This window comes from Podarcis erhardii, assembly GCF_964252035.2.
Source record: "Podarcis erhardii genome assembly, chromosome: 5".
Classification (NCBI taxonomy): Eukaryota; Metazoa; Chordata; class Lepidosauria; order Squamata; family Lacertidae; genus Podarcis; species Podarcis erhardii.
In genome coordinates, this window is record NC_138509.1 from 100,067,605 (window position 1) to 100,080,066 (window position 12,462).

Below are 12,462 nucleotides of genomic sequence, written 5' to 3' on the forward strand. Positions count from 1 at the left end.
AAGCTTTTGAAGCTCCCGAACGAACGACCAGGTGGGAGAGAACATGCCAATTAGGCATGTGTCTCTGCCAGGGTCCTACTCAAGTGTAGGCTGAACTCCTGACAGGTAGGGCCTGCAGCAAAGGCAATGCTCAGCTTGAGTCATAGAATCCAATCCAATCCCTTACAATGCAGGAATACGCAGCTGTCCCAACCGGGGATCGAACCTGCAACGTGGGCATTACCAGCTATGCAATCCTTCACTTGGTTGACTGAAGTAGAGTTTCTTTATTCATTATGTGCACTTTTCCCTTTCCGCACAGCTTGAAGTAACGTTTCAGCCTCACAACAACCCTGCGATGTAGGTAAAGCTGAGGCAGAGTGGCCTGCCCAGGGTGGCCCCAGGAGCTTCCTCGCCAAGGCCAGGGCTGCCCATGTCCCAGCCCAGCCCTCTAGCTAGGACTCTGAGTCCTCTCTCCATGAAAGTGGGTCTGCAGCCGTGTCACCTCTCAGCCTGGAAGCTGAGCAGCACCTCTGGGTGGCCCCTGGCTTCACGATCTCCTCGTAGGACGGAGGTGGCCCGTTCCTCATCACCGTATCAAAGATGAAATCGGAGGAGCTCCATTGGGGGTGAGGGTGGATTGGGGCCGCGGTCCTCAGCCTGCCGTCACTCTCTAGAGAAAGAGAGAAAAGAAGTGTCCATGATCATATGAGCAGATTTTAAAGTCCTAATCAGGAGAGTGATAGGAGTATGAAATAGACTCGGAGTCGAGTGTGGATTTGTCAGCTCTTTATTCAGCTCATAGTATGGAAGTTCCCCCAGAATGTCTGCTTTATATACATTATTTACACAATGGGCCCCACGTGATTGGCTAATTCTGGGATTCTCCTGTGGGCCAATCAGGTTGCGGATTCCCTTCCACCTGGAGCTGGATTGGGTGGCTCCTGTGGACCAATCAGACTGCTGCATTCTGGATCCTATTGTTCTAGGACCAATCAGAGTGCTGCATTCTGGATCCTATTCAGCTCAGTACATACCAGAGCACCACATCATCAGCATATAGCAGACAGGATATCTTCCTATTACTAACTGATGGAGCGGGGGATTGCGCTTGTGTTAAATGTGGCACCGTATCATTTATATAAAAATTAAAAAGGGTGGGAGCCAGGTAAAAGAGATAGATAAAATAGCGGTCAACTGCAAAGGGGATTCAGACTTTTAAACTGGCATATTTTACCTGAGATTTCCCTGCTATTCTAGCTTATGCAACAAATAATCGCTAGGAGACTTGACCATGGTTTATTGCACTGGTAGTGCTATTTTATTTTATTTTATTTTAATGTTTTTATGGTTATTGCTGTTTTTCTTTTCCCCCCTGTAAACGATGCCATGGCCTTTGGCTAGCGCAATAAAGTTTATGAATGAATGAAAAGGATAATATGAGAAAGCAATCGGTGAAACATAAAACCATAGAATGGCAGAGTTGGAAGGGACCCCCAAAGGTCATCCAAACGAACCCCTGCAGTGCAGGAACCACAGCTCAAGGATGCCTGGCAGATGGCCAACCAACCTCTACATCAAACCTGGTTCCTTCTTGGTCAGTTTCTCCTTGGGGTGAGATATCTATAACCTCGCTCAGGGCTTTTCCTTTTTTCCCTCCTCCTCCTGCCCCCCTCCATTCAATCTTTATTGCTTTATAAACAATACATCCATTCACCTCGAAACACCAAAACACAAAAGCATTACAAGTAAACCACTACCAATACAAAAAAGAAAAATACAACGGGGGGGGGGGGGAGTACCGTAACTTTCTTCTCTGCCTGGTGACGTCTGACCTCCTCCACGTGGATCCTTTATTTCCTTATTAGCTGCCTCTATTTTTCAATAAACTTAACCAATATTAAATGTTGTTTTTATTCTTTTTCACTTATGCTATAACAAGAGTTAATCAAAGCATATTAAAGGTTTGATGTGGGGACAATGTTCTTTTAAGACAGAGTTGTTCCGCCTGGCCTTTGGCTTGGAGCCAATTTGATTCCCTCCCCCTCTTTCTTTTTTTCTTTTTCCTTTCTCCTCCTGTGATGAGGCTGCATTTTAATAATTTAATGTTTCAATACCTTAATGTTGTATTTTAATCTTGTTTTTAAGTTGTATTCATTCAACTTGTTTTTATTATTGCTTGTTAGCCTCTCTGAGCCCAGCCTTGGCTGGGGAGGGCGGGGTATAAATAAAAATTATTATTTATTTATTTATTTATTTATTTATTTATTTATTTATTTATTTAATATAGTGTAGAGATGTCCCATTCTTTCTTAAACTTTTGGATCGGCCGGTCCCTGACGTTCTCTGTTACATTCGCTAATTCTATATACTCAAACAAATTATCCTGCCACTCCTCTTTAGTTGGTATTATACCTCTTTTCCACCCTTTGGCTAACAGCATTCTCGCTGTGTTTGATGCATACGTAAAAAAACCCCTCCTTCTTTCTATTGGAATGTCTGATGACATAATATCCTTGCTTATGGCTTTTCATCCAGAGTTCTGAACAAGCCCAGATGAGAAATCCGCTCCACTTCCCAGTGGGGACCGCGTGGCCACCCACTGCCCACCAGGGGTGGGGGACTTTGTCCCCCATTGCCTGGGGGATCCCAGCCACGTCAGAGCCTGGCCAGCCAATCCGCTGGCCAGGGGGGCATGGCCAGAGCCGTTTAAATGGAGGAGTGAGCCAGAGGACTTTCTCTTTGGCTCGCTTCCTCAATCCCCCGCCCTCCCTCCCTACAGCGGCGTAGCGTGGGTTGTCAGCACCCGGGGCAAGGCAAGAAATTTGCGCCCCCTAACCCGGGGCAAGGCAAGTAATTTGCGCCCCTAACCCCTAACCTGCCGCCGCTGCCAGCTTCTTCTTGCTGCTGCCTGGACTGCTGCCATGGGGCTCTGCTACAGCCTGCGCCCGAGGCTCTTCTGCGACTCCGGAGGCGGCGAGCGCCCCCCCCCCCCAGATGTTGCGCCCGGTGCAGCCGGCCCCCCCTGCACCCCCACACTACGCCACTGCCTCCCTATTTTGCACGTTAGGCACTGGCCTTGCTATGGACTTCGGTTGGTCCCCTTGGTTGTCCGAGGAGCCTGGTAGGAATTTTTCCACTTGGCAAATTGGCACTGGCAATCGTCACAACTTTGTTAGGGTTGCGGTTAGGCATTGTTTGACCTTTTGTGGGGGAGGGGAGGTGTGGCCACCACCTGCCCCTCCAAGCTTAAGGGTATTCCGTTAAAGGAATCCGGGGATGTTGATCTTGTCCGAAGCCCGGTCGGGGGCTAGGGCTTTGACACGACCCCGACGGGAACACCAGGGGGAGCTTGAGTTGGTTCGCATCGACAGGGCTCCCCCTACCGGTGGCTTGCCCTTACCGGACTTCCTGCACAATGGGCAGGAGTCAGATATAGTCAGGTCCAATCAATGCCTAAGCCAATCCCGCTCACATTCTGTAATTTCAATAAAGTTGTGGCCAAAATTTTTGCCCCATAACATAAACCTAATATCTGTGTTCTTCCTTGTGTGTTATTTCCAACGGCGTGGGGGGCTGCGAGGTCTCGACATGCAAGCAGATCATCTCTCCACATCCAGACGCGAAACTCACTGTGTCCTGAATCGGCATCGCTGAGGGCAAACACGGCGACTGTCCGCTGAGAGGAGAAGAGCCTCCGTCGTTTCAGCCAGCGCTGCAGGCAGCAAGCGGCCATGCACAGAAGGATCGCAGCCAAGAAAAGGGAGATGTAGAACCTAAAGCAGAGAAAAATCCACAAGGCTGAGCTCAGAAAACTTGGACTCTCCAGGAGAAAAACCGATGGGTGAGTTCAGCCGTTCCAATCAAGTTACAAAAAACCAAGACTCCGACTTTTAATGTCTTTGCCTACAACTCATGTATGAAAAAACAGCCCAGTCCTGTGGAACTCTCTGCCACTAGAGGTTCAGGAGGTGCCTTCTGTGCCAGCTTTTAAACTCCTGCTAAAAACTTCTCCATTTCACCAGGCCTATGCAGGCAATTAAGAAGACATCCTTCCATAATGGTTAAATTGTGTCTGTGTTTATACATGCACACACACACACACACACAAACACTTTTTAATGTTTCTTTATTGGGTGGTTTTATGTAAACCACTTTGGTATGTTTTTATGACACAATAGTATACATTTTTAAAAAAAATATAAATCTATCTATCTATCAGTCTTGGAGTGTACAGTGGTACCTCGGGTTACAGACACTTCGGGTTACAAACTCCACTAACCTGGAAGTGGTTGCTCCAAGTTAAGAACTTTGCTCCAGGATAAGAACGGAAATTGCGCACCAGTGGCAACAGGAGGCTCCATGAGTGAAAGCATGCCTCAGGTTAAGAACCGTTTCAGGTTAAGAATGGACCCGAGGTACCACTGTATTCTTTATTGATGCTTTCCCCCACAGATATTAAACACGCACCAGATATACCAGGCAATCAGACTCTGCTCTTCATAAACATCACACCTGAAAATGAAAAGAATAATATCAATATGGTGAATGGAGGTATTTGGTTTTTCTCTCAGCAGGGACGCAACCCACTCCTCCAAAATCTTGTTACTGTACTCACCAGCCTCTGACATGGGTGATCCTGAAAGTTCACAGTTCATCAATTTGCAGAAAAATCAGTACATGGGCTAAAATTAGCACTGCATTCAATAGAACCCCACCCTTGCCTGTTCCCCTGACATCAAATCCAGCATTTCTTTACAACCTGTTCCCAAGAGCCATTCTGAGAACAGAGGATGCTGACTTATATTTTCCTACTAGGCCAGCATTGTCTACTCTGAGTCTTCTCCTTCTTTGGCAATCATTCATAGCTGAGTAAGATAGTCTCCCATGAACACAGTCTTAACAGTGAGTCCGTAAGTGACTGTGGAGGCCAGTTCTGGATCCTTCCACAGTGGGGACATTGGTTTCCAGGCGGGAGTTGATCACGGTGTGGATTTGCCAAGCGTGCCTTCCTCTTAGTACATTTCTCCCTTGCGTCCTGAATTCGAGTGTCTTCAAAGCCCAGGACACCTTTGGTCAAGGCTGTTCTCCAACTGGAGCGCTCGCAGGCCAGTGTTTCCCAATTGTTGGCATTTATACTACATTTCTTTAGATTTGCCTGGAGGGAGTCTTTAAACCTCTTGTGTTGACCACCAGCATTACTCTTTCCATTTTTAAGTTTGGAATAGAGCAGTTGCTTTGGAAGATGATCATCAGGCATCCGCACAACATAATTGATCTAACGAAGTTGATGTTGAAGAATCATTGCTTCAACACTGGTGATCTTTGCTTCTTCTAGTACACTGATATTAGTTCGCCTATCTTCCCAAGTGATGTGTATTTTATTTTTTTTAGATTTGCCTTGAGACAGTCTTTAAACTTCTTGTGTTGACCACCAGCATTACGCTTTCCATTTTTGAGTTTGGAATAGAGCGGTTGCTTTGGAAGACGATCATCAGGCACAACATGACCAGTCCAACAAAGTGCTGCTGCCACCCCTGGTCTCTGAGCTGCTCCCCTCCCCCATCCTAAAGAGAGATGCCTCCTCACTCTGCCACATGGGGGCCTTGGAAGCACCCCCTGGCCAGCCCCAAAGGCACCATTCGCCTGCAGAGCTTGCAGCCAGGGCTGCTGCAACAAACAGACACACAAGCCTTTGGGAGGCAGAGACACAAGAGGGCATCAAAGGAGGGAGGGAAGGAAGGAAAGAGGGACACAGGCCAGTGTTGTCTGACCATTCAAGGCACCCCAGGGTGCCATGGCACACTGGTTGAAAACCACTGCCATAGAGTAAGCTCTCCTGCCCAGTTTAGCAAGGCCACGTCCCCTTGGCAGGAAATGGGTTTTTGTTCACCCTTCAGTCTGTCTTGGTTGCGAGTGAGTGTCCTACCAGGCTTAGCTAGGCCACCTCCCCTGACCTTGGGAGGAAAGAGGTAATCAAGCCTATTGTTGTATTCAGTCTACCTAAGAAGCTCAGCGTGTGAAGAGTTTTGAGGTGGTTGCTCCAGCTCAGCCGCTCTCTCAAGCCACTCTTGAGTTCCTCTACCAATAATCTAGGAACTTTCACCACTTTGTAACTAAGCTAAGTATTACTGCCTGTGCAACTTTTCTGACTGATGCATGGAAAGGCACATAAATCTGACCTTTGGAGAGTTTGTAAGTAAATCAATTTTTAACTTACCAAATGACTGATATTTTCCTATGCTGGGAAAAGGGGAAAATTTTGAAACTCTCTTGGAAGGGAATATATTAAAGGTCTAACAGCCTATATTTTCACCCTTTATTTTGCTTTTTATTTTGTGATTTTTAACTCTCTGCTGGGGTTCTCTCACCAAAGAGCATTTGCCACAAAACTGGATCCTGGCACACGGGAGTTCTCCTTTCTACATATTTATGTTTTTCCTGAACCAACAATTAATTCTTCACAACAGCCCTGTGAGGCAGGATGGGCTGAGAGAAGAGTGACTAGTGGGGTGCCACAGGGTTCTGTCTTGGGCCCGGTCTTATTCAACATCTTTATCAACGACTTGGATGATGGACTCAAGGGCATCCTGATCAAATTTGCAAATGACACCAAACTGGGAGGGGTGGCTAACACCCCAGAGGACAGGATCACACTTCAAAATAACCTTGACAGATTAGAGAACTGGGCCAAAACAAACAAGATGAATTTTAACAGTGAGAAATGTAAAGTATTGCACTTGGGCAAAAAAAAATGAGAGGCACAAATACAAGATGGGTGACACCTGGCTTGAGAGCAGTACATGTGAAAAGGATCTAGGAGTCTTGGTTGACCACAAACTTGACATGAGCCAACAGTGTGACGCGGCAGCTAAAAAAGCCAATGCAATTCTGGGCTGCATCAATAGGAGTATAGCATCTAGATCAAGGGAAGTAATAGTGCCACTGTATTCTGCTCTGGTCAGACCTCACCTGGAGTACTGTGTCCAGTTCTGGGCACCACAGTTCAAGAAGGACACTGACAAACTGGAACGTGTCCAGAGGAGGGCAACCAAAATGGTCAAAGGCCTGGAAACGATGCCTTATGAGGAACGCCTAAGGGAGCTGGGCATGTTTAGCCTGGAGAAGAGCAGGTTAAGGGGTGATATGATAGCCATGTTCAAATATATAAAAGGATAGAATCATAGAATCATAGAATCATAGAGTTGGAAGAGACCACAAGGGCCATCGAGTCCAACCCCCTGCCAAGCAGGAAACACCATCAGAGCATTCCTGACATATGGTTGTCAAGCCTCTGCTTAAAACCTCCAAAGAAGGAGACTCCACCACACTCCTTGGCAGCAAATTCCACTGTCGAACAGCTCTTACTGTCAGGAAGTTCTTCCTAATGTTTAGGTGGAATCTTCTTTCTTGTAATGTCACATAGAGGAGGGAGAAAGGTTGTTTTCTGCTGCTCCAGAGAAGCGGACACGGAGCAATGGATCCAAACTACAAGAAGGGATACTGGAGTGGCTTGCCGGTTCCTCCTCCAGGTGGATCACGTTTGGTCAAAACTCTCTACTACGACCTGTTCATCTTGGGTGGCCCTGCACGGCATAGCTCATAGCTTCTCTGAGTTATTCAAGCCCCTTTGCCACGGCAAGGCAGTGATCCATGAAGGGGGTGCAGCTGGTGCTTGGACCCAATTTATGCACCATCCCAGGCTCGGCAGCATCAGCTCAGCCCTGCAACTTTGCACCATCCCATCTCCCCACCCAAACTAATGTTCCCAGAACAGAAAAAGTAACACAAATTGGAACCAGCTTACCTTTCACCAGATTCACACTCTGCTTCTGAACCCGATGCCTGAAACACACAGAAAACATGAGAAACTGGGGTGGGCTTAGATGAACTTAGGCTCCAGGCTTTCAAACTTGGGGCTTTAAGTGTGCTTAGATGGCAACAAGGATTACTTAACTGCAAAATGCAAGAGTCACTCTCCGCTCCTGGTGTTTACAGCAGCTGGTATTCAGAACCATTGCTGCCTCCAACTGTGAAGGCAAAGCAGAGCCATCCTGGCTGGGAGCCTTCGATAGTCTGCGCACAAAAAGCTTGTAAGCCTTGAATCTCTTTAAAATAAAGGTAAAGTTAAAGGGCCCCTGACAGTTAAGTCCAGTGGTGAATGACTTTGGGGTTGCGGCACTCATCTCGCTTTACTGGCCGAGGGAGCCGGCATACAGCTTCCAGGTCATGTGGCCAGCATGACTAAGCCGCTTCTGGCGAAACCAGAGCAGCGCATGGAAATGCCGTTTACCTTCCTGCCAGAGCGGTACCTATTTATCTACTTGCACTTTGACGTGCTTTTGAACTGCTAGGTTGGCAGGAGCTGGGACCGAGCAACGGGAGCTCACCACGTCGCGGGGATTCGAGTCGCTGACCTTCTGATCAGCAAGCCCTAGGCTCAGTGGTTTACACCACAGCAGTTTAATTTATAATAATAATTTTTTTTTATTTATACCCCAGCCTTCCCTGTTCAGAAAACCAGGCTCAGGGCAGCTAACAACAAATTTAAAACATTTAATTGATGCAACAAAAACAGCATAAAATATGGTATAAAACGTGAATAACTATAAATTCAGAATTCAAAAATCAATTTAGGGGGGAAATCCATCCAATAAACATTAGATGATCACTTGGGCTAGCTGGCTAAATTAGTCCTATTTGGGCCAGAGAGGAGACCAGGGGAGAATTAGCTGTGGGATCCCAGAGTGGGTAATCTTCATAAAAAGGGGAGGGAAGGAAGGGGAATAAAAGATCAGGCTAAGTTCAAGTTGAAAGCCAGGTGAAATAGCTCTGTCTTACAGGCCCTGCGGAAGGAGGTTAAATCCTGCAGGGCCCTGGTCTCATGGGACAGAGCAGTCCACCAGGTTGGAGCCATCACTGAGAAGGCCCTGGCCCTGGTGGAGGATAATCTAACTTCCTTAGGGCCTGGGACCTCTAAACTATGGTTATTCATGGACCTTAAGTTCCTCTGTGAGGCAGACCAGGAGAGGCGGTCCCGTAAATTCTTAAGCCATATGGGTCACAGATTTTGCTTAAAGCAGGATGGCACATCCTAAATCACCAGAGTCTAGAAGAAAACTTAGACAGCATCTAAATCTGGTTGTTGTTGTTGTTGTTGTTGTTGTTGTTGTTGTTGTTGTCCTTTCCTCTTTTAAAGCCACCCATCTTGGTGGCTAGCACTGGCTCCTGTGGCTTCACAGGCAGCAGACCTCCTCAAGGGCACCCACCACAACGGTGACCCCAGTAAAAACCAGAATCCTGCACCCCCATATAGCTCAGCTGGTAGAGCGTAGGACTCTTAATCTCAAGGTCGTGGGTTCAAACCCCTCACTGGGCGAAAGATTCCTGCATTGCAGAGGTTTGGACTTTCACGGTCCCTTGCAACGCTCCAGTTCTATGGTTCTGTGAAAGAATACATCTTCTCCGAAGAACACTTCTCAAGGGCATAGAGCCCTTGGGACGCACTCCTCAAAAATATATTCCCTCAGTTGGATTTGCCGCAATCTTATTCGTGTCCTATCAAAAGGGAAATATACTGTGCTCTCTCCTCGGCCGTATAAATTATGTGGGAAAGTATAAATAACACATACGGAACTGAACTAATGGAGTAGCCCAGAAGAATGTACAAGGAGAATTTATTGCTGTCCCATCTCCGCCAGAGCTCTTACTTTATACCTCATTAGCAGATCTCATTTGCCCAAGGAGAGTTATCATATCGCCCGTTCTGAGCAACACCCTTTGTGTTAAATTTGTGAGAGACAAAGTTAATGAAGGTCTGGCTTCTCAGTCGGCGGTGGTGCTTCGGGCAAAATAAAATAAAATAAAATAACCCAAGTAATAATGCTACATAGAACAAGGAGGCTGAGGGAGGGTGGCAGAGAAACAAAGGAGTTTTTCCACTAGAGTTGAAATGAATTTTGAGGTGGGTGGGGGGAAACCCCAAGTGCAATTTATTTATTTTTTTGGCTTGCAAAAAGTTGACATTTGTATTTCCCTAAATGAGGTTTTTCCCACGCATAGGAGCCTCCGGCAGTGATGCATGTGCGTAACGGCATCATTGCCAAAATTATTATTTAGAATAATAAATAGCAAATTATTGGCTTAATTGAATTCAGCGGGTAATAATAAATCCCAAAGTGTTCCTTTGGAACGCTCCTATCGCTGCAGCCTCCAGCGGCTCTCAAAGCAACTTTCAAAATATTCTTAAAATAAAATGGTGCTCAAATTTAGTGCAGGGGGAGAGAAAACCAGAATGCGTCAGGCTGCCTCCCGTGGGCTCTTTCCTTGTTCTTCTCAGGGGGTTCTACGAGGCAAGGGCTCCCACCGAGATTCTCCACCGTCAAGGTCCCAAAATGTTCTGAATACTCTGTATACTCATACAACACAAGGACATTATGAAGAGTCCTGATGTTTAGCAGCCTGTGGCCAGCCAGATCCCCAATGAGAAACCTGGAAGCAGGATTTGAACACAACCCTATGGTTTCCAGCAACTGGGATTCAGAAACATTGGTGGCCCTGACCCAGCTTCTCTTCTGTGAATTTGTCTGATCCTCTTTGAAAGCTATCAAAGTGGGTGGCCATCCCTGCCTCCTGTGGCGATGAGTTCCACAGGTTAACTCTGCGTTGCATGAAGATGGACTGTCTTTTATCAGTCCTGAATCTTCCAACACTCAGCTTCCTAGGATGCCTATGTTTTCTAGAGTTAGGAGAAAAACCTCTCCATCCATAGTCCCCAAGCCATGTATGATTTTATGAACTTTGATCGTGTCGTTTCTCACTCGACTTTTATCTAAACGAAAAGTCTCAATCCTGCAGGCTTCTTTCAACGGGGAGTCGCTCCAACCACTTGATCATTTAAGCGGCCTTTTCTGAACCTTTTCCAACTCTGCAATATCCTTTTTTGAGGCGAGTTGGCCAGGACGGCACACAGTTTTCCAAAAGCAGTCACACCATAGATCTGTATAATGGGGTTATGATATAAGGGCAATGCTCACCTCGACATACAAGATTCCCTGGGCGAGTGCCAAGCAGATCTGTCCGGTTTGCAAGACCAGAAGGAGGTCCAGCCCAAATGGAAGATTCCTCATGGTCAACCTTTGCGAAAGCTTCTCAAATCTCAAATCTTAACCTGCGGTTCTCCTGCGTTTGAGCTGGAATGCTTCCCAGCTCCTTGTGCCTGCGGAGGGTGAAGGATTAATTATGGGATGTGGAGCAAGTGCATCGGGCAATAGACTGCCCATGTGACGTGGGAGTTATTGCTGCCTTCACACCCCCTTGCCTTGCCTGCAAAGGGCATCCCACTTGGGGAGCTTACCTTGTGGGTCCTGGTGAAGGTCAGGCATTTGCAAATTGGAAACATCCTTTTTATTGTACCTCCAAATCCCTGAATCTAACAGCCTCTATGTGCTTGGGAAATGCCAATCAGGCAAATAAGCATTCGGATTTTTTTGCAAGAAATTCAAGCTGCAAAAATATTCTTTGGAGCCAGACAACCCCCTCCTGGCAATTTATTTCACCTCTAATAAAATGTTATTCAGTTCTTTAAATTTTCCCTCCTCCCTCTTTGTGTGGTTGTACTAGATTTCTATTCCCCCCCCCCCCCCAAAAAAAAAAAAAACACAAGCCCTTGTGTTGCAAAGCCATCATTACTCTGTTCCTTGCAAAATTAACACAAATAGTGTTGCTGGGAATGAGCATTCCCTTCATTTAAAGTTAAACATTGAGCTCAATTGCATCCTTGGGGCAATGATTGACCGAGGTGCCAAAGAGCAGCTCAGAAATACTTGTGGCTGGATCAGAGTTGAGGGCAGAAGTGGAACCTTTGCTGCTCTCACCTCTTGGCCTGGATCCCAGCTGCTCAAAAAGGGAAGGGTTTGGCGCTTGGGGCTGCTTCATCGCCCGACGGCCACAACACCAGCGAAGACTTGCCTTTCTAAATCCACTGGGAAGTCAAAGTCAGAGTGAATTTTCCTATCGCCCCCCTCATAGAATCATAGAGTTGGAAGAGACCACAAGGGCCATCGAGTCAGGATCTGTCCTTCCAGTGAGCACTTAGGGCTGATGTCCTTCAGAATGGATGTGTTTGATCTTCTTGCAGTCTATGGGACTCTCCAGAGTCTCCTCCAGCACCATAATTCAAAAACATCCATTCTTCGGCGATCAGCCTTCTTTATGGTCCAGTTCTCACTTCCATACAACACTACTGTGAAAACCATAGCTTTGACTATACGGACCTTTGTTGGCAAGGTGATGTCTCTGCTTTTTAAGATGCTGTCTAGGTTTGTCATCGCTTTTCTCCCAAGAAGTAGGGCGTCCTTTAATTTTGTGATTGCTGTCACCATCTGCAGTGATCATGGAGCCCAAGAAAGTAAAATCTCTCACTGCCTCCATTTCTTCCCCTTCTGTTTGCCAGGAGGTGATGGGCCCAGTGGCCATGATCTT

At 46.7% G+C, this 12,462-nt stretch overlaps 1 protein-coding gene across 1 annotated transcript; it reads right to left on the bottom strand.

The window, feature by feature from the left end:
• Positions 1 to 339: 339 nt before the first annotated feature.
• On the bottom strand, positions 340 to 11,108 carry TMEM207 (transmembrane protein 207; the record flags this gene model as incomplete). The annotated part of the gene is made up of 5 exons (XM_081862885.1): positions 340 to 652; positions 3,613 to 3,755; positions 4,450 to 4,494; positions 7,787 to 7,824; positions 11,016 to 11,108. The coding sequence occupies 5 exons, from the start codon at positions 11,106 to 11,108 to the stop codon at positions 435 to 437; spliced, it is 537 nt and encodes a 178-aa protein (XP_081719011.1). The 3' UTR covers positions 340 to 434.
• Between the last annotated feature and the right edge of the window lie 1,354 nt (positions 11,109 to 12,462).